The 25777-nt window shown below is 37.4% G+C and overlaps 1 protein-coding gene across 10 annotated transcripts in view; it reads left to right on the forward strand.

Annotated features, from left to right (window-relative positions):
• The window catches only part of kmt2ca (lysine (K)-specific methyltransferase 2Ca), a 137369-nt gene that overhangs the window by 30201 nt on the left and 81391 nt on the right, over positions 1 to 25777 (forward strand). For all 10 annotated transcript variants that reach the window (XR_003275547.1, XM_026200790.1, XM_026200789.1 and 7 more), the window contains exons 3-7: positions 1664 to 1761; positions 10017 to 10167; positions 15140 to 15355; positions 24175 to 24326; positions 24404 to 24513. Coding sequence is in view for 9 of the 10 variants with exons in the window: in XM_026200790.1 (XP_026056575.1) it covers positions 1664 to 1761; positions 10017 to 10167; positions 15140 to 15355; positions 24175 to 24326; positions 24404 to 24513 (727 nt within the window). In the remaining variant the exon portion in view is untranslated. The remainder of the gene's footprint in view (positions 1 to 1663; positions 1762 to 10016; positions 10168 to 15139; positions 15356 to 24174; positions 24327 to 24403; positions 24514 to 25777) is intronic.

Consider the following 25777-nt stretch of genomic DNA (forward strand, 5'->3'; position numbering starts at 1 on the left):
TTTATATATATATTTTTTTAGAACGTTTGACCGTTTCCTGATTTTTACGATTTTTAACTAGTCAAGTTGTAACTGAAACATGATTCAAGTAACTTTTTCTTTATTAACCCTCTAGCATCACACATGGAGTTGTCAACATAATGCAAATGTTAAACAAATCACTTGTTTAATATCGAAGCAGAAAATATGCATGAATTACAACTACATCTTGGTCAAACTTCTTATACACATTATATTTTCAGAAATAATATGAGGAAAATGCTTTTAAAAATCTCAAAAGTCAAGGTAATTGAAAATCAAAATGACTGAAGGTATAACATAAGTAGACTATTATTAACTATAAATGTTCTGTAAAAATAACAGCTGCTTTCAGCCTGTCACCAAAATGCAAACATGAAATATCAGACATACAGATTTATTTTATTCGATTGCGTTGCTTTTCCATTGTTTTTATGTATGTAAAAATGTTTGACTGCATGCATGGAATGGCAGTCTAAAAACATGGCGCTAAAATTAAAAGTTCACTCCCATCTTTTTATTTTTTTTCCTTTTCCACTGCCCACATCGCATCTTTTTCAACACAAAAGCACTTTCTGTGTGAATGGCACCTAGTGGTATGAGCACATCACATACGAATGGTTAATCACGTGCACAGAAATGTGGTTGGATTGTTCTTTTGTCTTTACTATTATCATTGGCTTATTGTCAAAGTGTCTAATTCTAACGTTTGGTAAAATTTCTATTCAAAATCACGATTCCTCAATTTCCAAAAAAAAAAAAAAAAAAGTTCTTGGCAAAACAATAAATTGTAATTAATCTGAAAAATCATTTGCTGAAATGATTAAATTGCAATGATTGACATAGCGATAGCCATGGCAGGATTTTAGCATCTTGTGGCTTTGGAAAAAAAAAAAAAGAAAAATGGATGAAACCGTTTAACCTGTTTGGAGTTCTTTGTATTTGACCAAAGTAATGTAATGACAAAAGATGCAACATGTCTGGGAATTTTAGTGGTTTTAAACTGTTTGTGATTTGGACTGGTTTTAATTGTTTTTCTAATGGATCTGCTCAAAACCTGTAGAGAGTGTGTTATGCGTAGAGGTTTGGAATTTTTTTTTTTTTTTTGGTTCACCTCTTGATCGTGTCTGTTGTAGGGAACTAGATTTTGTAACCATAGTGATGAGCAGCCGAGCGCTTGCTGCAGGCCACACTGAGCCTCCATTGGCTGCTAGATGCATGTTGACATGTTGGTTAGAGCTGGTGGGGGAAGGGTGGAGACTCGCACACTGACCTGCACTGTCATGAAGATCACTAACTCATATATCAGCACTAATGCTGTGAGTAAAAAATTCTGTACAGAACGATAACACAGTTTCAAACAGTTGCAGAATTTGAGTAGAAGTGCTTGTTTTCAAAGAGAAGATTCAATTTAAACCCACACTGCCACATGCAGCACATTCACAAAAGGTGTTTTTTTTTTTTTTTTTATAACCTTGATCTTATCAAAATAACATTTTACTAGTTAGATGAGCTGCTTAAAAGTCACATGTTTGCTGTGCTCTTGGTTTCTACTCTGCACACTGATCTGAACACAGTTCGGACTATAGAAATCACTAGAGAGCTGTTGTGGAATATTAGCAATATTGTCTTGTTTGTGTTGCAGGTCTCACAGTCGAGGTTGTGCACAGGCCGATGATGAGGACAGCATGGATGCCACTGATGTCACACCAACTCCAGATGTTGACATCGCACTGGAGATGGGTGAGTTTTTTTATTTTTTATTTGCTGTGGCAGTTCTTTGCTGTGTATTTAAAATACAAAAGTGAAAGGGATTTGCGTATATAGTTGTGAATTTGAAGTCTGAAATATTTTGTTGTGCATTCCATTGTTCAAATTAAATGCATCATGCAAAAACAAATACATTTTGCAAGTGACTAAAAATGCGTTTTTTCAAATCCTGTTAACTGGCTTGAACCTTTAACATTCTCGTTGTATCAAAAAACACAAGCCCTGTTTTTAAGATGCATGTTTGTCATTCCGATCACAAGTGGACAACTCTAAGCAGTGTCTGAAATGTTTTGATTTTGTTCACTTTTGACCACTTCCATAGGGAGTTAAAATACATTCAACTAGATAGCTTTCATAGTGTAGATGCCCATGTGGTCAAATAGGTTCTGAGTAAATGTCGAAGTTTTGAAGTAAACGCACTCATTGTTAAGAGAGGTCAATCGGTTTAATAAGTTTATGGGCTTCAGATTTGATTGTGCCATTTGGAGAAAGCTCTTGTCAGTTTCAAATGCAGTATGCATTATAGAATGCACTGATACAATATTTTGAATGGTTCTCTGATGTCCCCAGAGTGTGTATATTAAGTGATATCCCACAGATAATATAGATTTTTGTGTTTGTCCGCTTTAAATGAAAATGAGCTGCTGCTCCCACCTCCCTTTTCAGATGAGTGCGGAGTAGTCAGTGTTGCCAAGTTCGTGGTTCTCCCGCGGGATTAAGCAAACCCAATAACGTGATATTTAGCCCCTTAGATTTAACATTTTACTAGGGTTATTCCACCAAAAACGTGTATTTTACTCCACCAGAATGCGATTTTTACAGGGGGATTCCCCTAAAACCGCAATTGAGCATTCTGGTAGCACATGATGGCAGCATTAGTGAAAACAGGTAGAGGCGATGGTAGCTTTAGCAACATTATTCTTACAGAGAGCCAAGAAGCTCTTTTGGAAAACAAATTATGATGTGCGCTTGTATCGATCCCTCTTTTAGCAGCAATCTTTGCACAACTCCAGTGCTGAACCAATCCAAGTTTGTAAGGCAGTCACATGAGTAAAATGTAAGCACAGATGTATAGGACTTTTCGTTTTTTTTTTTTCAGAGAACAGTAATAGCGGACCACTGTTTCTACCTGTGTGTATGCTAATAGGGCAGAAAGTGTCACAAATGTGCAGGACTATCACCGTCTATCTTCCGCTAGCGACGTCACTTGCAGTCTTTTTTTATTTTTATTTTTTTTCTATTTATTGATAACTTTTAGTTTGAATCTTTCAAAATGTTACAACAGTAGCCAGGTGGTGAAAACAAGAAAAAAAGAAATTAAATTACAATGTCACTTGCAATCGTTACTTGCATTCCCAGACTTGCACTCTTCCGCTTGCGACGTCACTTGCAGTCTTTATTTTATTAAATTTTTTTTTTGTTCTATTTATTTATAACTTTTTGTTTGAATCTCTCAGCATTTTACAACAGTAGCCAGGTGGTGAAGACAAGAAAAAAGAAACTAAATTACAATGTCACTTGCAATTGCTACATGCACTCTCCGCTACCTGTGACACTTGCAATCGACACAAATCGTGCATGTTGCCAATGGAGACAAGACGCTGTGGCCTACTACTATAATGTACAGGGTCCTGCAAGAAAAAGACAAGACCGGCAAATCCGTGGCCACAGAACAGCAGAATATGAACGCAATGCACAAAGTCTTTCGTTAAGCGTTTTCCTCCTGTAGAAAACAATCACTTAATATGGCATAATGGGGCGGCAGTGGCTCAGTGGTTCATGTAGGTTGTCTACAAACCGGAAGGTTGGTGGTTCGATCCCCGGCTACTCCTGACCAAGTGTCGAGGTGTCCTTGAGCAAGACACCTAACCCCAGCTGCTCCCGACGAGCTGGATGGCACCTTGAATGGCAGACACCGCAGTCGGAGTATGAATGAGTGTGTGATTGGGTAAATGTGAGGCAAATTCTAAAGCGCTTTGGATGGCCATGTGGTCTGTTGAAAGCGCTATATAAATGCAGTCCATTTACCATTTGCCATTAGGATACGTTAAGTTCAATTAAACGACCAAATTCGATATATAGTTATTATTTAATGTACTACAAGGCAAGCAGATGGCTATGAACACAATGCGAATGTTTAATATGGCCTAATAACAGACTAAAATGATAAAGACATAGGCATATAGGCAATATAGGCATAGCCTATACGTGCATTATGAAATGCATTAAGTGATTTTAAAAGGATCAGCTCTGTACAGGCAAGCAGACGAGTTCAGAACGCAGTGCGTTAAATTGTACATAACGTTTTTCTAACGTTTCATTATAAATAAAACACATAATGTGGCTTAGTGGACAAAGACGTTTTGTAGACAGTTTATTCTATATGGAAAAATGCTTCACGCGAAACGTTGCGCGTTGCGTTTAATCTTGTCTCCATTGGCAACATGCATGATTTGTGTTGATTGCAAGTGTCACAGGTACCAGAGAGTGCAAGTAGCGATTGCAAGTGACATCGTAATTTAGTTTTTTTTTTTTTTTTCTTGTCTTCGCCACCTGGCTACTGTTGTAAAATGTTGGGAAATTCAAACAAAAAGTAAAAAAAAAAAAAATCGCTAGCGGAAGTGCAAGTGTCTGAGAGTGCAAGCCTGAGAATGCAAGTCTGACAGTGCAAGTGCAAGTCTGCAGCCAGACCCTCTTGCGTCTATGTAGTCATAGTAGTGAGAAACCTGGAACTGCTAGTGTGGAGACTGTTTAGAATTATTGGGATTATAAAACAATGAGTGGGTGGATTTTAACAATTATAGGCTGGTTGTTTTCACACACTGCTGCCACACAACTGTGTTCAAACACATTATAAAAGTGATTTTTGCATTCTGTGGCACCTTTTAAGCAGTCTGTGAATGTTCCATGTTTGCGTTGTCTGCATAGTCTACTATTTTTGCAGTATCCATCATCATGACACTCTATTTTGTGCACTCCATTAATTTGTGACATAGCACGTTAGTGTTTCCTGCTCTTCATGAGGGTGGTCTAAATTGTGACCATTCTCCAACCTAGACTCTAGAAGATTATTTTCCATGAAATCTTCAATGAGAACAGTCATTTCCTGCTAATCATTACACCAAAGTATCCCTGCTCTGGGCTGGAGGATTTTGTAATGGTGAACATGGTTGAACAGAATTATTTCTTTATCACTTTTTTTTTTTGTGTCTTGGCAGTAAGAAGCAGCACTAAAATAAAGATGCTGCACACACTTCAGTGGTTGTAAGATATATATGTATTATATAGAGAGAGAGATATTTTTTTTTAATTTTGTAGCACATTTAATAAAATGTACTACTGTGAATAAAAATGTAAAATAATGACACTCTATCCTAAAGTTAGAAGAACTTGAAGAAATTCTATATGTGTACACGTCTCTCTTTTGGAAATAAATCTCTTGTGCTCACCAAGGCTGCATTTATTTGATATAAAAAAAAAATAAAAAAAAAAATAAAAAAAAAACGTTTTAATGTAAAATATGATTTTAAAATAAATTGTATATATATACTTAATTTATTACTTAAGTGGCAAAGCTGAATGCTGAATTTATAGCAGCCTGTACTCAAGTGTTCAGCGTCACATTTCAGAAATCATTCTGATATGCTAATTTGCTGCTTAAACATTGCTTATCAACAGTATTACACTGTATAATGTATGACAGTTCCATATCCGTATCTACAGTCTTTATTGTTACTAACATGAAAATTCTAAAATTCGTAGCTCTTTGGATTAAACCGGCTTTATTTTCCTAAATTTCCTGATATTAATTGAAATTGTATTACATGTTAATAAATTGTATGCATTGCCATTTATTGAGAATATATTTTGATAAATGTTGTTTCCATATATAGCTATATCTGTAAACATTTGGAAGCACTAATCCTTTTTTTTCTGTTGATGGCACAATTTAACTCAATTAAATTTGTGTTTAAGGTTATGCATGTTGAGAAAATGACCTTATTCAGCTGTAGTCACTCTTCATGTCGCATTGATATGTTTTCATCTTCTTTAGTAATGTAGATCAAGCTTTGGCACAGACCATTAAGATATGTAGGGTCAGTACAGTTTATTTGATTTTGACAGTGGTGGACAGTGACTTGCATGCTGTACTTAAAGGGTTTGATCATCCAAAAATGAAAAATAGTCTATAAATCACTCACCCTCAAGTAGGGCTGAAACGATTCCTTGAGTAACTTGAGTAACTCGATTACAAAAAAATGATCGAGGCAAATTCCTCTGCCTCAAGGCCTCTTTTAATTTATTTTAAAGCTCACGTCAGGATCTTTCTCAATGATTTTTTTTAATGTGACAACGCGTTTACGTCACCCACAAAGCGGGTCAGCAGTGTTTTTATTTGAGGACGCGGGCAAACATAAAGAGAACGTCGACGCGTTGTCCCAGCCCTAGCAAGCATACATAAAAAAAAAAAGTTACTGACCCCAAACATTTAAATGGTAATGCAGATGTTTCAGTATTCTTTATTTATATATGTGAGGAATAAGATTAATGTAATTAGTTATTGTTGTGTATTGATTGGCCCTTCACCAGAAATCAGGAAATCGTTTACCCAAAAAAAAAAATTCTAAAGACTGTATAGGTCACTTTTTTCATACAGTTATAATAGCAATTATATAATTATAAAAGCACAAACAGTTGAGTATTGCTGTTTAATAGACAATTCCTTGTGTTCCTCGCGGGTCATTGTACATGCTGTCTGCCTGCTCTTCTTGTATTGCTTTACTGTAGCACCAGCAGATGACATCTTTACAGATATGAACATCACAGTGCTGCAAGACACCATTCTTCACTCACAATACTGTTTCCACCAATCCATTCAGCATATAAAAATGTTCCCAGAAAACCAGCTTGTGTTTCTGGTAATGTAGGAACACTAATTGATGATATTTTTTTGTGTGTTGAGTTTTGAATATGATTCATGGTGTATTTGTACAGTCTGTAATTTATCAAATCCAGATTTGTGGCTAAGATTTGCTCTGTCCTTCAGTAATAGTTTATTTCAAACACTGTATTAAAATATGCCAAGGAAGTATATTTTAAACATTAAAAAGCTCATGCATTTTTTTTTTTTTTTACATACAATCCCGACTGGGACCTTGGTTAAGTTAGCAAAGAAAAAAAAATCTCTATTAATTATTATTATTAATATATTTTTTTTAATTATTATTATTTATTTTTTTTCAAAATACCTTTGCACTGGAGAAAAAAAGGTCAATTAATAATAAAATTATAAGGGTCTGTTTTGATTTAATATCACTAATTAACACTTTAGTTGGCACTGCAAGCTGTTAGTATGATCTGTTGTAAATATAATAATACTAACAACAAAAATAAAATAATTTGCTCCGTTTATTGTCTAAAACTGCTGATTTTCTTCTGGTGATCTCAAACCATGCTTTGCTCTCTCATTGGCTGTAGCTTGTGATGACAGCTGATATTTCCAGACTCCACGTTCCAGATATTTGGTATGCTAGATATTTTTGTCAGCAAGCCTTTATTGTGGAGTCGAGTAGTTTGCGCAGAAAGATTGCAGAGTGCTGATTACCTGCTGATTTTCCCCCAATCACAGCCCAACCTGTCGGTGAGCTCTTTAACTTGAAAATCAGGCTTAAATCTGGCTTAAAATCCTGTAGTGTGAACAAAGAGTTTCTTCCAGAAATCTACACATCAAAATATCCCACATTTAAATAAATCCAAAAATATTTTTCGGCAAGTAGTAGCAAGTAGTGCTTCATCGAGTATACATTGATTGTACATCGATAGTGTATTGTGGGTATTGAACAAATTTAGGGAATGATAGCACAGGGGATAGGGAGCGGTTTCGGACACAACTAGAGATGGTAATCACAAACAAACAGATGTTTTGTTTGTTGTTGTCATAGTTGCCCAGGCATGAGCTGTCAAGGCATAGCCCTTCCAGGAAATTGTGGTGTTGTGGTGAATAAAGGGTGCAGCAGCTTATTTGCATTTAAAGAGACCCAGAGAATGCAGTATATTTTTGCTTCCAGGCAAAAAGGGGCATTTACAACATGGCATAATAAATAATCTTGTTGTATTTATTAGGCAGGAACTTCAAAGAGACATTCTGTAGACACTTAAAGGAACACTCCACTTTTTTTGAAAATGGGCTCATTTTCCAACTCCCCTAGAGATAAACAGATGAGTGTAAATCATTTTTTTTTTAATCTATTCAGCTTATCTGCAGGTCTAGTGATAGCACTTTTAGCTTAGCTTAGCATAGATCAGTGGTTTTCAACCTGTGGGCCACAGTGGTATTGCAGGCCGCCAATTAAGAAATAATAATATTGTTAATATATGTAAAAAGGTCTAAGTCATAGCGTAATAACATAATTTTATGTATAATTAAACAACAAACAATAAATATTAAACTGTAACGGTGCTTCCACTATTCGAGCTTGCTGATTAAGAATAAACCACCAATTTATACTTTTGCTGCATATGCTACAGAACAACAAATTCAAACATGCATAAATGGCTGTCAGTATGTTTCCTCCTGACTGCTTGCTCTGCTGACTGTCTATCCGCTGCCGAGCTCTGCCTAGATCTGATTTTGCCGTTTTGCTGAGCGGTGCCAGCCCGAGTTATTTTCTGTTCATTGCCAGTTTATTCTAGGGCTGTGCGTTTAATAGAAATCGTCATAAAATCACGATTTGAGCGTGTGCGATTTCTAAATTGCTTTATAGCACGGTTTTCCGCAGCCCTGACCTCCCACAGTATGCTATCCGATCCAATCAGACTGCAACACCTCTGGCGCGAGAAAAGAACAGACTGGGCATATGTCTAACTCCAGGTTCACACACACTCTGTGATGCGCCTTTTTTCCGAGCCCATGTTAATGGATCAGAGCGTTCTCACTGCATGTGTTAAAAGGCTAAATAAAAATGTGCGAAAATAATTTATATCTAGCACATGAGCATAGAAAGCATTGTGAGTGCAAAGGACGCAGTTTAAGTTTAAGGAGACATGTTTTAAGTACGCACACTCTCTCCGGGTGAGAGCAGTGTGTGAGCAAGCACATCTGATTTTTGTGACCAAGCAAAGGAAATCTGTGCGAACAGAGAGATTCGCGATCGTGCATTATTTTATTGTGCTTTTGCGTTACATTAATGCGCTCTCGCTGCTGCTTTTACAATGCTTACACATACTGTATACACACTGCAGACGGAGTAGGCCTACGTGTGAACCTGTATAATGTATAACAAATCTATTTCTACACCTGAGGCACCGCTACAACTAATCAGCACTATGAACAATGCATTGCAAAAAAAAGAAACAAAGTCCCTGGACACGGGATTTATTTTTTTATATATATATATATATTTATTTATTTCTTTATTCCATAAGTCTAGAAATTTTGTTACACCTTTACTATAGTGATTATTTTGACTTATGTCTGTTCTAGAGACGTTACAACTTTTTGATAAAGCTTTAATTGGTTTTCTTTTGGAAATATGTTTCAAATTCATCCTGAATGCATTTATGAAAATCTTAATCACAAAATTGATAAAAAAAATCATGATAGGTTTTTTCTGTATATTGCACAGCCCTAGTCCATTCAATAAAAAAAAGTTAACAATCTAGCTTCTGAGTACTAAGTTATTAACCCAACAATAGTGCGTTCAGTTAATTTTTTTTCAGTGAGCCGCGCAAACATTTGTGTTTGGTTGCGTGGGGCATTAGTTAAAAAAAAAAAAAAAAAAAGGTGGGGAACCACTGGCATAGATCATTGAATCTGATTAGACCATTAGCATCTCGCTCAAATAATATTGCGTAATATCACTGCGCCTGCTGCACCCATGGTTCAATAATCTGTGCTTCGTGTGACAGCCGCCAGCCGTCTGTCTGTACACTTTGGGCTTTATACTAAGAAAACTGTATAACAGAACATGAGAGTAAAAATGTAATCTTTTAAATTCATGCAAAATAAAAATGTATGGTGCCAAAGTACTGCAGCTGCGTAACTGCAATATAAATATTAATTTAAAAACAAAAATAGGATACAATGTTTTGTAACACAATACCAGTGATCTCTTCATGATGGCAGATCATGGACATTGTACCCATTCACAATCTAATCTAATGTCATTCTTATATTGCACACCCCTAGTGTAAATATTAAATTTTGAATGTCTTGTTTGAATTCATAGATGTGGTGGAGCCAGAAACGGATGATGATTTTCCTGAGCCGCTGGATCTCAGCCCCAGAGACGAGAGGCCTCTGTCCCCACTCTTCCAGCGCTCCGTGTCTGAAGACTCTGCTGGCTCCTCTGCCACCTCCACCAGAAAAGCCAAAACTAGGTTGGTGTGAAACACACACACTCTCTCTCTCGGCTGACTTAAAGCTCCCCATGTGTGTACATTTAAGGGTTGAGCAGCAAGTTTTTAATGTCACCCTGTCGAGGGTAAGAGAGTTTACACAAATACAGTGTGCTGATGAACAATGTTTGGACAGCAGAAAGTGTACAAGGGAGGGTCAGTGGGGTTTTAGAAGACAGAGGAAGTGCACGTCAGGTCAAAGAAAGCCTCTAGTTGCCTGTGTGTTCGTGCCAGTGGCGTGCATTGGTGTCATGAAAAAAAGTCCTCACTGTTTTCATGTTCCACTCTCACTTAAAGTTGACACATTTTTCTGTTTAAATAAACATTTTTCATGCAATCAGAAAAAAAGGAATAACAATACTTAACTTAAAAATATTCATAATTAAATTCATGTTCTAATAATAAAAGCAAAGTATATTTCTTTTCAAGGTACATACAGATTACAGTTCACATTTATACCAAAATAACTGTAACAACTTTTGCGTGTGCTTGTATTTACTGTATTTATTTTATATATATATATATATATTAGGGGTGTAACGGTTCACAAAATTCACGGTTCGGTTCGATACGATACACTGATGTCACGGTTCGGTTCGGTTCGGTTCGATACGTTTTAGATACAGCAAAATGTAAAAACATCTCAACTTTTCAGAATGCCGCAAGCGCACCGCGGGTCATGTGACAAGAACCAACCAATCAGCTTCATCCTTTCCAGTAACAACGTTGAGAGCTCAGCCAAGATGAAGGAACAGCTGATCATAGTTGTATATGGATTGCAATTTTGAAATAAATTCAGTAGCAGAGCTACTGCAAGCGATTTTTAGAGCTGCAAATCCATTTATCCTTCGCTGAAATTTCCGCGTCTCATGGAGAGAGCACGTCATTGTTGCTTAGCAAAGACAGACGCCTCAGGAGAAAGACGCGCTTAGCGTTTTCCATGCGTTTTTAGGCACGATATGTGAACGGCCCCTAAGGCGCTCGCTCACTCAGCACGCGCTGAAGGCTCGTTGCAAAATGTCTAATGCATTTAACAGACCAGAAATATAAGATCCTAAAATAACCAACAGGTCTGGTGTTTGGGTTGGATTCCCTGTAAGCTATAGTGTCTAAATGCTGCAGGGATAGTTTGCTGCGTGCATGTTTCTCCTTTTTTTCGTCTTTTCCCAGATAGTACTGACGCATATATCCCAGATATTCCCGCTGGTTTTTTTTTTTTTTTTTTTTGTAATCCCGCTGGTGTACCCTGTCATGTTGCAGATGCGACATACCGTTGTTTTTTTATCCACCACTCTCTTGCCATCACCATTATAGCTTAAAGGGAATCCAAAGTGCACCCAAACACCAGACCTGTTGGTTATTGGAGGATCTTCTCATTTCTAGTCTGTTAAACGCATTGGCTATTTTGCAACGAGCCTTCAGCGTGTACTGAGTGAGCGAGCGCCTGCTGAGTAGCCTAACATAAACATATAAGATGGTGTTTTTTTCTTCTTCGGGAGTGTCAGGGGCGTTGCCTGTTACGTTGTTTGGGTTATTGGGCTACCTTGTTGAACGCATATCATTATATTTCTTTCTCTCTCTTTTTTTTTTTTTCAAATATAATTAATTACTCCAACGAACCGTTCGGTATACATAATGCGTACCGCGTACCGAACCGAAAGCGTCGTACCGAACGGTTCAATACGAATACGCGTATCGTTACACCCCTAATATATATATATATATATATATATAGTGGGGCTCGAAAGTTTGGGCACCCCTTGCAGAATCTGTGAAAATATGAGTAATTTTCAAAAAATAAGAGAGATCATACTAAATGCATGTTATATTTTATTTAGTACTGTCCTGAGTAAGATATTGTACATAAAATATATTAACATTTAGCCCACAAGACAAAAAAAAAATTGCTGAAATTATTAAAATAACCCCACTCTTAAGTTTGGGAACCCTTGGTTCTTAGTACTGTGTGTGGCCACCTGATGATCCTCGACTGTCTTTCTGTTTTGTGATGGTTGTGCATGAGTCCCTTGTTTGTTCTGAACAGTTAAACTGAGCAGCGTTCTTCAGAAACATCTTTAAGGTCCTGCAGATTCTTCAGTTTTCCAGCAATTTTGCATATTTGAACCCTTTCCAGCAGTGACTTTATGATTTTGAGATAAATCTTTTCACACTAAGGACAACTGAGGCACTCCAACACAACTATTAAAAAAAGATTCAAACATTCACTGATGCTGCAGAAGGAAACAAGATGCATTAAGAGCTGGGGGGTGAAAACTTTTGAACACAATGAAGATGGCCAAATTGGTCTTATTTTGTTGAAATATAATTTTTTTCCATTTAGTTCTGCCCTTCGTAAGCAACAGAAGATACTTGTATGTTTCCCGGTACATAAATTAAGTACAATTTAACTTGATCTTCAAATTCCAAAAGTTTTCACCCCCAGCTCTTAATGCATCTTGTTTCCTTCTGGAGCATCAGTGAATGTTTGAATCTTTTTAAATAGTTGTGTTTGAGTACCTCAAATGTCCTCAGTCTGAAAAGATGCATCTCAAAATCATAAAGTCACTGCTGGAAAGGGTTCAAATATGCAAAGATGCTGGAAAACTGAAGAATCTGCAGGAACTTAAAGATTTTTCTGAAGAACGCTGCTCAGTTTAACTGTTCAGAACAAACAAGGGACTCATGCACAACCATCACAAAACAGAAAGACAGTCGAGGATCATCAGGTAACAGCACACAGTATTAAGAACCAAGGGTTCCCAAACTTTTGAGGGTGTTATTTTAATAAATTCAGCAATTTTTTTGTCTTGTGGACTAAATGTTAATATCTTTTATGTACAATATCTTACTCAGGACAGTACTAAATAAAATATAACATGCATTTAGTATGATCTCTCTTATTTTTTGAAAATTACTCATATTTTCACAGATTCTGCAAGGGGTGCCCAAACTTTCGAGCCCCACTGTATATATACTCACACAGCGTCCATAATTATGAGGCACGTTTATATTCTGATCATATTTTTGTCCAAGCACATTTTACCAATTCCAAGCCACATCGATCTTAATAATTATTATGTTTTTATTTATTTATTTATTTATTTTAAATAATCAAAGCTCTGTAAACACTGCAGGTATCACGAGGGGTCATGGAAAAACTGATTTGTGTATGCAAACGTTTTTTCCTGCACCGTTGGGAAACATGCAGATGCTGCCATTCAAAAGTTGCTTCTTTGAACCACAATTTGAGCACCAAATCAGCATACATAATGATTTCTGAAAGATCATATGACACTGAAGACTGTTGTAAAGGCTGCTAAACATTGCTTGGCAATTGAATAGCAGCTTTGCCATAACACAAATAAGTTACATTTTATATGATATAAAAAATTTGCCTACTGTTTTACTGTATCTTTAGACACATTAATTATAATATTTAACTATTGTAACAATTCAGTTTAAAACGTACATATAACATTGTTAAAAATCCCAATTACAGGATTTTGCATAGTAGCAGAATCTTGTTGCAAACACTGGCACAGAAGCGTGGCTTCAGCTAGTGTGCCTTTTTTTTTTTTTTTTTGCACACTCTGAGTGAAAGCGAGGGAGTCGGGGGGAGGGGACCGCTGAAGCCCTGCTGCTGTCATTAGTAAAAGGAGGGGGCGAGAGAGCGCTCTCTTTTGGATTCCCAATTAGCACAGATTGTGCACTCGCTAATGTGCAGTACCATTTGCAAAATGTGCGAGAGGAGAGAACCCTCCCCCGCCCCTTCAGTCAGTACTACATGTGCATCACATCTCCCACTGACAGCAGCTCTCATGGGCCGCACAACGAACAGATAAAGAGTGTTTGAGAATATAAATGAATTCTAATGAGAATGCGCTGACAGTTATAACATTTCATGATGATTTCCCACAATCATAATGTTTATGAGCAAATACAAGCAAATACAATCAAATACAAATACTCTAGCTGAAAAGCCCAATATTAAAAAACAACCCAAAAAATCATGAATGTTTAGACTGGTGACCGTGTGTTTAAGTACAACAAAGTAGTTACATTTCAGTGCAGTTTAGTTCCTAGTTGTTTCTCAGGGCGACACCTGTACAAAAACATGCATGGCTCCACAGTGGGAACCTTTGCATCAAGATGCCAATTCATTTACCAGAAAATTAGGCAGTTGGGGAATTTATTTAGTTGTTGTTTTTTATCAATAAAACAACGAAAGTGAAAAGTCTTGAAACAAAACTGAAAATTCTTGATCTATTTGGCCAAAGTCTGGCTTCATTCCTGGTAAATGAACCAAGCCTCTATTAAATATATAAAATATGGAGTATTTACAAATTTAATGGCTGCCTTCACTATCACATTGACTTTCACATTAGGCTAAATCACTAATAATTACGCTGCATCATGCTGCTCTAGCTTTCAGCCAGTGTTTTAACAAAGATGGCAGTTGTAGGTTGATTAGGAGCTCTTGTCATTTGACTGATTTGGGGTGTGATTTCACTGTCAGAGCCATCCAAGGATGTTATATGCTCTCCCGTTATCCTATTTGGGTATGGTCTCCCAGTCTGGGGCACTGGGGCATGGACTGCAAACCCCTGGCTAGTCAGATTGTTGGACAAATAAAACAGTGAGAATTGGATGCGGAACTGCTATATGACTTGGGGCAAAACACTCTATGCAAGTACTTGAATGTAATAGCTTCTGGCTTTGAAAGGTCAAATTCAGTTTTCTTTGCCATTATAAAATGTCTAAATGGAATTCATAACATCACAAGTTGCACATTGCATTCTTAGCATTGCACTTTATTGTAGTAAGCATGCACTTGCAATGCTGGCCAGGCGTTCACATCTGCGTTTGTGTATTTATGTTTACTGGGGTTGTGTTTGTAATCGAATAGTTGAAAGTCTGAAATGTTGTTTCTCTTCTGTCTTCTCGTGTCCCTCAGAGAAAAGCTCTGTGCCTTCTGCTACTGTGGAGAAAAGAGTCTCTTGGGTCAGGGTGAGTTGAAATTGTTTGGACCCACGCCCGGTTACGTCCCCCTGCACATCCAGAACCGCCGTGGTAGCTCTGAGAAGGACGACGATTACCATGATGACGAAAATGATTTTGATGACAATGACAACAACCGCAGCCCAGGACATCGTGGGTCCTGCCTGAAAAAGTGAGTTGCTACTGCTTCTGTCTGGAAAAGGTGCTTTGAATAGATGCTTGGTTCTCCAAAGATGTTTAAATAAAAAAATAAAAGCAATAAAATAAAAAATATGCACCATCATTGATTTCAACACAGCTACTGTGTTTTTGTTTTTCTTCAGCATCTAACACAGTGAGTAATCAATTAATATGTCAGATTAGGAGGACTCAGTTCAGCTTTTAAAAAGGGCTCTTGCAATTTGTAACATTCTTTTGCGAAGATCGTTATAGAGAGAAAAAAAATTCCAGTTTGTTTTGGCTTGTTACATTGTTTGAACATAAGTGGCATGCTGAATGAGAAAGTACAGGACGTGCTGTTCATTGTGAAAGTGGCTTGGTACAGTTCTGAAGTGTTTGATTGACGTTGCTTTAAACTGTGATGTGTAATGAGGTTCTGTGGAGGTGAGAGTTGCCAGTTTGCTGGTTTTGTTTGCTGTGGGGACTAAAAGCGCCTTGCTTAAAAGGCAATGACCCCAGTGACCGCCGCGGAGCTGAAATAATGCTGAGTGCTGTGCTGGGCACTGTCTCATTAGAACGTCCAGTGTAATTACTCCTCCAAATTGGACAAAATGAGTTTCTAAACAAGGTTTATCTTTGTAATGGTGATGTTTGAATTTTTCACATAATCCTAAAATGTATTTTACGATTACCTTAATACCTCAAAGCGCTAGTTCACCCAAAAATAAAAATAACCTCATGATTTAATCACCCTAAAGCCATCCTAGGTTTATCCAAGCCATTCTTTCTTTCTTTCATTCAGATGAATGTAATCCAAGTTATATTAAAAGGAGAGATGCATTGATTGCAGTTTTCTTGGCCAATTCCAAAATTGACAGCATATACAAACACAAATCTATACTCTTTTAAGTGCTATATATATATATATATATATATATATATATATATATATATATATATATATATATATATATATATATTAGAGGTGGGCATAGATACATTTTTTAAATCTAGATTAATCTCACTGTAGATTAATCTAGATTAAAATGGCTCGATCCTTTAGGCACCGAGTAGCGCACTGCAAACGTGTCCTGTGTGAAAACACATTGAGTCCGTGCTGTACCACATACTTAACGCACACGGAGTGCATACGCACTGCAGACGGAGTATGTGTGAAACAGGCGTGAGCAGGGCCGTAGCTGGGGTCAGCGGGGCCCCGGTGAAGGTTGTACCAGCGGGCCCTGTTTGAAATTGTTTTATTTGTATGTTCATTTATTTTTCTTTATTTGTGCTATTTACACAATGTTTAAGTTTTTTTTGTTTCAAGTTTGTAGGTGTCAAGGTACAGAAACCAAGTAATTAAACGTAAAATAGCACTGGATAGTCTTCAATGTAAAAATGAAATATCCAATCAAACCTACATTTATTCAGACACCTTCAACATTTCTCATATTATTACAGTTTTGCTATATATATATATATATATATATATATAAAATTATATCTGGTGTCTGAATAATTTTTGGTTTGACTGTTAAAACTACAAAGATATTCAGTCAAGAGCAGTGAGTGATTTTCTTTCTTTCATTTTCTTGGATTAACATTACAGCAGCCAGTAGCTAAATTAGTCGCGGTCACTTTAAGAGAAGATGAACACATCCAATATAATACACATCCCATTTTTTTCTTCAACTGTTTACTTTCACTTAAGAAATAACTGACAGTTTTTTCGAGCACAATTTCCAAGGTGGAAATTTCGACATATTTTGTATGTATTTGTCGGCACAAGAGCAAACATAAGCAAATTCGATGTTCAAGAGACTCGCAGAAGAGAGCTCGGTTCAGTGTCGCTGTCCGTGAGACGCGGCTCTCTCTCTCTCTCCGCACTGAACACTACTACTCTGTTCAGCTTTTCCGCGTCTTGTGTTTGGATGCTTTAATGTTTAAATCGTCAAGCGGTAAGGCTTAATACACGTGAAAAAGATAAGCTTTCGTGACGATGCACAGCAGTGGCCCGTCAACTGTCCTGAGCATCTTTTTAGGCTGGCCTCAGACAGCCAGTCAGTTATATAAAATATCAAGGTGAAAGTCATCATAGCTTGATTAGTATAGACCCAGCTCCCAACCCAACTTTGAGAATAGATTAACGGCGTTAATTTTTTATCGCCCGATAAGAGTCTCGCGTTAACGCAGCACTTTAACGCTGATAACGGCCCACCACTAATATATATATATATATATAATATACACACACACACACACACACACACACACACACACACACACACACACACATATATATATATATATATTTATTAACATATTCAACATCACAATTCCCCAAATCTGGACAGAGTTACAGTTGTTCTCTCAAAATAAGGTGCTCTGTGACTAGAAAAAGGGTAGAAATAGCAATTAACTGAAGATGAGTTGCTGTACTATTTAACAAAACAAATGTCATTTCCCACTGTTTCTAAAATTGTATTTTTTGTCATTTTTCACATCAAATTCTTACATTGTTTTAATTAACTCAGAACAACAACAAGAAACTTCATAATTGTTACCATTCAAATGAAATCAGTTATCAGCAGACTCTCATTTTTTCACTGCAAAAAAAAAAAAAACACAGAAGCTGCACCTGAAGTGACATTAGATGTATTTACACAGACTATTTGATGAAGCTGAGGTGCCATAAATGCGTTTACACTACAAACGTTCGAATACATAAAGAATTTTATAAGATTAATGTTTTAAATATTTGTAAACATAAAAATAAGAAATGCTGGGAAAAAAATGTAATGATAGTTTTAAATATGAAACCAAACCATTAGGTGGCATCAGATGATCTTTTGAATGAGTGAATCATTTAGTACTTTATTCAACAGATTTGTTCAAACAGCTGATTCATTCAGAGACTATGCAAGTGACTACTTTCTTTATCACAACTGTTTCGATTTTTCCAGAATGTTTGACTGATTCTTTATTTGTTTTCTGATTTTTAACTAAAAAAAATTAGCTACAACATGATTCAAGTTACTTTGCACATGTTGTCAACATGATGTAAATGTTAAACAAATCACTTGTTCAATATCTTGGCAGAAGAGATGCAAAAACTACAACTACATATTCTACAAACTTGTCTTATACATATATGTTCAGAAATTATTTTTTGAAAATCTCAAGTCAAGGTAATTTCTATTAAAAGTGACTGAAGGTATAACACCAGTAGACTTTTATAAACTATAAATGTTCTTTAAAAACAACAGCAGCTTTAGGCCTGTTACCATGATGCAAACATGAAATATCAAACATACAGTAGTAGTTCTTTTACGTTTTTTTTTATTCAATTGCACTGCTTTTCCATTGTTTTTTTGTTCTGTGTAAACATGTATGTGTTTGATTATTGCGTCTTTTGCTTGCTTGCTTGCTTGCGTCTTTTGCAGTGTCCCATGCATGAAACGTCATTCTAAAAACACTGCACTCAAGTTAAAAGAAGTTAACTCCCATCTTCTTGCATGTTTTACCTATTCCACTTCCCGCGTTGCATCTTTGTCAAAACAAAAGCGCATTCTGTATGGATGGTGCGTAGCTCTATATTCATGGTCCTTCACAGACCGTGTCACACATAAGTGGGTTAATCACATGTGCCGACATGCGGTTGGATCATTCTTTTCTCTTCACTGTTATAACTGGCATGTTGTCAAAGTATCTTAATCTAACATTTGGTTATATTTCTATTCAAAATCGTGATTCCTTAATTTCTAAAAAATAAAATCGTGGCAAAACAATAAATTCAAATTAACCGATAAAATCTGGAAAATCATGTATATTGTATTGTATACTGTTTTATGCATGCATTGTAATAGATCACTAGTTAATATGACCACACATATACCAGTCCTAGATCCAAGAATCGTTGGTGAATGTAAAGACAAAATCAAAACATGGCGCAGACGTGGGATTGCAGAAGAATTTCTAGCTCTCACATAATCTTCTCTGAAACTAAAGCCCCTTTCACACTGCACTTCGGACCCGGCATATTGCCGGAACATTGCCGGGTCGCCTTCTGTGAGAAAGCAACCACATCCTGGGATTGATTCCGGCAATGAACCCGGGTCGGGGACCTAGTAACATTGCCGGGTTCAACCCGGGACGAGCGCTGTGTGAACAAAAGCCAGATCTAATGCCGTGTCGAATTGATGACGTGCGTTATCGCGCGACTCTTTTACCAGTTGTTTTGAAGGAAGATCAACGTTCGCGACGGAAAAATATGTGAAAACTGTAATGAAGCAGAGATCAGGTAGTTCCTCACTTTCCGCGCTGATGCCGAGATTATTCGCTTGCTTCAGTGTAAATATAACGTGCCTAATGTTTTCGATTCGTACATTACACGTCACGCCCTGATGTCACGTGTCGTTATGGGATCTTTACGGGTTGTGTGTGAAAGCACGCACATATCCCGGGTAATCACTGGCAGTGTGAAAGTGCAAAATCTAGCGACCCGGGAACAATTGCCGGAACACTTTACCTGTGTATTTGCCGGAATGGCAGTGTGAAAGGGGCTTAAGAGGGCCACCGGCCTTTATCTTCTTTCGAGGTCTCACCTCTGGGGGATCAAAGAGCCAATGGTGTCTTGAACTTTTGGAGGGAAAGTTTATGACTCTCTGTCTCTAGCATGGTGTTTTGTATATGAAACTCGATTGGTTGTTCAAGAGAAGAAACTTCAAGATGCTTATAATACTAATGTGTTACATTGGTATCAACACATAATATACACTGTGATTTAGATTATAAGAAAATACAAACTCACAGATGCCAAACATGGTATATGTGTGGTCATATTAACTAGTAATCTATTATAATGCATGCATAAAACAGTATACAATACAATATACATGAACAGTAATAATAAACCTTTTAAAGAAAGGTTTGTCTATGAATGAATTAGTGAACAGTCCATTTCTCTGGGCATTATATGTCTTTCCTAGGAATGAGAGTTGCTCTGCCCACATTCCTTTGGGCAATAAAACCAGTGTTATCATCATTGGTTGCCATGGAACCAGAGGCCTTTTTGAGATGCATTTCGGGGAAAGGGTCCATAGACTCTCATATTCGGTTTGTTGATTGAGGGGTGTTTAAGAGTATTTGTTAAATATAATTATTGGTCCAAATGCTACGCATTTTATTAAGGCTGTGCAATTAATCACATTTGATTGTCAAACTAGGCGATATCGCATTCAAAATCGAATATGATTCATCTGCGATTATGAGATTTGCTACTAATAATGAGACTGGTATACTGACAAGATGCACATGACAATCGAATGCTATTAAATGCACAATCCTACATTTTAAAATCAATATAATCATAAAAGAATAATAAATTTCACTGTATGGAAAGAAACAGCAGCCATGGGTTAAGAAAGATATGAGAGGTTAAATAACTGAATATTCATTTTAGAGTGAAATTTTCCTTTGAAATAGGACAAAAAAGCATACTTGAAAATGGAAAGCAGCCCCATCCCACAAAAAATAAAAATAAATGAATGAATGAATGAATGAATAAATAAAGTCTGTAGCTTTGCTTAATGGAATCTGGTTATTTAAGTTTTGGGTCACACAGAACTTGCGTTATCTTCCATTGTGTTTTCTGATGGAGAGGAATGGAGTGCTTTGACCCAAATACGCTGGGAGTTGCTAATGAACCCAACATCACAATTCAATTTGGGTCAATTAATTTGGTGCCAGAATTGCCTGATGATTAGTTACTAGATGGAGGGTTAAAGGAGAAATCTATAAGGTAAAACTCCACTGACAGCCTTCACAGAGCTCCATGTGACTTGTTGTTGTCAAAAGTTCCTGTCCACAGCCACCCTCAGGATCATTGGATGAGTGCCTAATTTGCTCAGCTCTTCTTAACCAATCAGACGGGTCCCAGAGGAATAGTGACATAATGCTCTCTGTGCAGTCTCTGGCTGCCTGCCAACAGGCGGTGGATTGTTGTGTTGGAAGCATCTGATTGGTCAGTCTAGGCTGCAACTGTGCCAGTTATTGACAGAGGGGTGGAAACAATAACAGCTCAAAAGAGCGAAAGAGGAACATTGCATATCATTTAAAGTGGAAACCATTAAGGTGGAACAGACATTGTGTGAGTTTATTGTAACTTTTAGGCATGGCAGACATTAAAAGTGACTATGATGCTGCCTCTTTCTTTAAAGAATATATCTTGATACTGTGAAATAGACATTTATTTTTAAAGTGTAACTGTAAACTGTTCTTTAACCTAGTGAGCTGCCATGCTATGTAATGTCTCCATAGACAGCTGAATAGTAAAGGCTATTTCACACTGCCCCAACAGATACTGACCAATGCCAACAGTCCCCAGATTATAGTACACCAATTCTCAGACATTCTAAGACCAGACAAACTTTAGAGAAACTAAAACATGCACCAACCAGTGCCAACAGGACTATGTGTACATTTATGCATTTTGCAGACAATTTTATCCAAAGCGAATTGCAATAGAGAAACAAAAGCAATTTGTCACAAAGTGAATAATAAACTTGTAAGCTAGAGCAAAGGACAAATGCAGAGAAGAAAAAAAGATTTTACTTTGTGTGTGTGTGTGTGTGTGTTAGTTTGGTTTAAGTGTGTGAGGTGGTTAAGTGGTTGTCGAAGAGATGTGTATTCAGCTGGTTCTTGAAAGCTGTGATGGTCTAAGCAGTTTGGATGGAGGTTAGCAGCTCGTTCCACCAGAGAGGAGCAAAGAGGGTGTTTGGAGAGTGACTTTGTTTCTCGTTGTGATGGAACAAGAAAGTGTTACTCATTCAGTGAACTAAGCTGGCAGGAGGGAGCATGCATTTGCAGTCAATTCAGATAGAGAGGTGTTGTTCTAGTGGTAGCCTTGAAAGCAAGTGTCAAAACCTTGAATTTGAAGTGAGAAAAGAAATGGTCTGACATGAGCTTAAGCTGTGTATCATCTTTATAGCAGTGGTGGAAGCCATGTGCATTTATGATTGCTTTCAATGAGGTTGTGTAAATTGAAAAAGGAAAGGAGCAAGCATTGAACCTCAAGTAACTCCAGTTATTAGCTTATGTGACTCAGACACTCTTCCTCTTCATGAAAATATATGCCTGTGAGAGAGGTCTGAAGCCACCATAGTACTGTACCTGTGATGCCCAAGGCACAGAGGGCTGACAGTAGAATCTGGTGGTTTAGAGTGTCAAAGAAGCAAGACAGGACTAGTACAATAAGGACAGAGCTTCAGCAATGGTCTCCATACAGTGGTTGTTGTGAAGTAGGTTGTTCTGTTGGAGAAAAGCAAAGAGCTGATCAAACAAAACTTTTTTTTTTGACAGAAAAGGAACTGATCTGTAGGATTGAGCTTTGTTTTGTGATAAGTGGGGTTACCTGAGCCTGTTTAAATGTACTAGGGAAATATATTTATACTGCTAGGGAGAGATATTTATGTGAGTCAGCACGGGTAGCACTGATGGTGAGATCTGCCGTAGTATGTGGGAGTGGATCAGGTCTAAGGGACAGGATGTTGGGTGGCTTGCACAGAGAACTTTGGAGACCTCGTTCACCATGAGGGGAGAGAAGGAAGAGAAGAGTGGAATGCTGTACAGAGAACTGGCTGCTGAAGGTTGCCAACTTATCAGTGAAGAAGCTGACCAAGTCATCAGCCGTCAGAGAAGAGGTGGGAGGAAGGTGGATGGGGACAGAGTAGAGGGGTAAATGATCTCAAGGCTGTATCCTAATTCAAAATTAATTTAAGAATGGTCTACATAGACAGTGACTTTACTCACAAATATAGCTCCTTGTGTGACCTATGCAGTCATTTTTATCTCATTGCACATTTTTTATACATACATTTTAGTATTGAATAAAATATTGTAATCAGTGTTTCTTTCTGACACTCTTGGATCAATTTCTAAATGCATTCTTGGATTATCCTATCAGTAAAGGATGCATGTCACGCTGCCTTGACATTTTTAAGACTTGCATGTGCTCCCTGATAGTTTTAAAGATCCATACCTATGATGCCTTAACATTTTAGGAACCTCAATATGAAATCAAAACCAATTTTTGATGACTCCTGTTAGCGTATACCTTTCTTATGAAACAATGAAAAACACAAAATCCAAAACTCACAAATCACAGGTCAACAATATGAACCAAAGATTTTAATGGAATTGTTTGATAAAAACAAAATCATGGAGTTCCTTTACGATACAATAATGTCCTTAGTGTCAATCCTTCTCTGATGCTTGTCTTTTTAAAGAGGAAGTAGCACACCAAACAGTATATTTATATTTATGCAGATGTTCTGGACAGAATAGGGATCACATAGAGTAGTCTTTCATCCTGTCCCCGCTGCAACCCACTTCTGGATGGCCCTCTTCAAACCGGCTCCCTTTTTAAATGTTAATTCCTTTTTTTCCGCTTCTCTGAGTCTCTGTAGCTCACTCTCTCAGCGCCACATCCAAGCAGCCAGTCATTCCAGCCCCCCACCCCCTTTCCGGCTCTCTTTCGTTCTCCCTCTTTCTCTGTCTCTTTCATACTTTGCTTCTAAACAGCCAGTCCTTGTGTAGCAGCCAAGTATGATAACCCCATACCTTGCCGTTACTGACAGGGCTTCATGGATGTTGTAGTTGCACCCGTAGGCCTTCTTAAAACATGACTGGAATGCTGACATCTAGAAATAAACTCCCAAGTGTTTAACTCACAGAGGAGTGGAGTACATAGTTGTCTCCTTCAGATATTCTTTTGTGACTCTTTCGGTGTCTTTGCAGATTAAACCTAATGTGCCTGTTCACTTCTTTCCTCAGGGCCAGCTCTCCAGACAGCGGTCTGCACTCAACCTCTGGTCCTGGTAGTATAGACCCTGCTGCGGAAGAGCCCAACCGGAAGTTCTGGGATGAACTGGGCCAAATTGGCCTTCCTCATGACATTAACGTTGCATCTTTATTCGACCCCACTGGTAGGTAAACCTACATTAGCGTCACTGTTTGTGTCTTTCATTGGCTGCTGGTGTTTATTATTCTATTGCACCTGCAGGCCAGTGTTGTGCTCACCTGCGCTGTGCCGCATGGTCGGAGGGTGTATGCCGCGGGGAGGGACAGTCGCTGCTGTATGTGGACAAAGCAATTGACTCAGGGAGCACAGAGGTGAGTGACACCCACACCAGTGTGTTTAAATGTCTTGTTGGTGGATTTTTTAGCACTTTCAGCGTTGAAATTATTGTTCTGTCAACTAGTACCATTTTCAAGCGAGTTGCCAGCACCCAGTTTTGCCCTCTTACAAGTGTGTCTACCAATGAATAGGTAATTCTGTTTTGTAACCCTGCTGGTCTCCATCCAGTTATCTGGGAGGTAGAGGGCTGGGGTAATTTCGTCATCAAATACACTTTTTAAAAAGAAAAAGTAACTCTAAACTGCAAAACAAAACTAGAGCTGTTCCATTACAATTAACCAATTGTATAGTGAGTTTTAATGATCTAGATAAAAAAAATGAAATATATAAGGGAAAAAGGTCATGCACACCTAAATCTAGTATCAACCAATTTGTAAAAAAAAAAAAAAAAAAAAACATTTATATGTGTATATATATATATTTATATTAATGTTATATTATATTAATTATATTATATTAATGTTTTTTTTTTTCTTAATATATTTAATTTCACAGTTTGACCTGGACAATTTGAAGAGACCTAAATCTGAATGTGTGATTGAAAAGAAATTCTTTAAATGTGTGATTGTGATGTAAACAAACTAAAAAATTGGCCCTCTTATAAAGTAATTTCACATCAGAATTACTGTAAAATAAAAAAATAATATGTGAAAAAAAGGTAAAAAAATTTGTTGGCACATGTTGCGTTCTCAAATGCTTATCATATGCAACCTTGCACATGCAGAAATGATTTTGTGTAGAGCAACAATTTACTGCAGTTTCAAGTAAATAAAACTTATGGGCGGGTTATAGAGTAACATAGTCAGTTAGGCCATTGTTCCTCTCTATGGTCCTGTGGGTTTGGCAGAGCTTCACTGAGCCCACGATCTAGCATCATTTTAGTGGAAAATGGCTGTTAGTGGGGTTGAGTAGGCCAGTGTTTGCGCCAATTTGTATTTTTGAATGTAGGTGTAGACTTGTGCTATACCTTTCCCTGCGAGTAATTTCTGTGCAGGAATGACAAATGCGCTCACTGTGGATTAAGTATTCAGAATTAATCATGAATGGGGTTATTATTGGCAGTGGGAGAGACTGGAGAGGTTGTGTTGGTCCCCTGGTCTTTAAAATATTTTCTAATTAGACGCGGAGCAGTTCAGAGCTGCCACAGCCATCTCTCTTGTGCAACTCCACTAATTAACACAATGCAATGTGGCAGACATGAGGGCACATGGAACCCGGGCAGGGAAAGCACATTAGGAG

This window comes from Carassius auratus, chromosome 24 (assembly GCF_003368295.1).
Source record: "Carassius auratus strain Wakin chromosome 24, ASM336829v1, whole genome shotgun sequence".
Taxonomy (NCBI): Eukaryota; Metazoa; Chordata; class Actinopteri; order Cypriniformes; family Cyprinidae; genus Carassius; species Carassius auratus.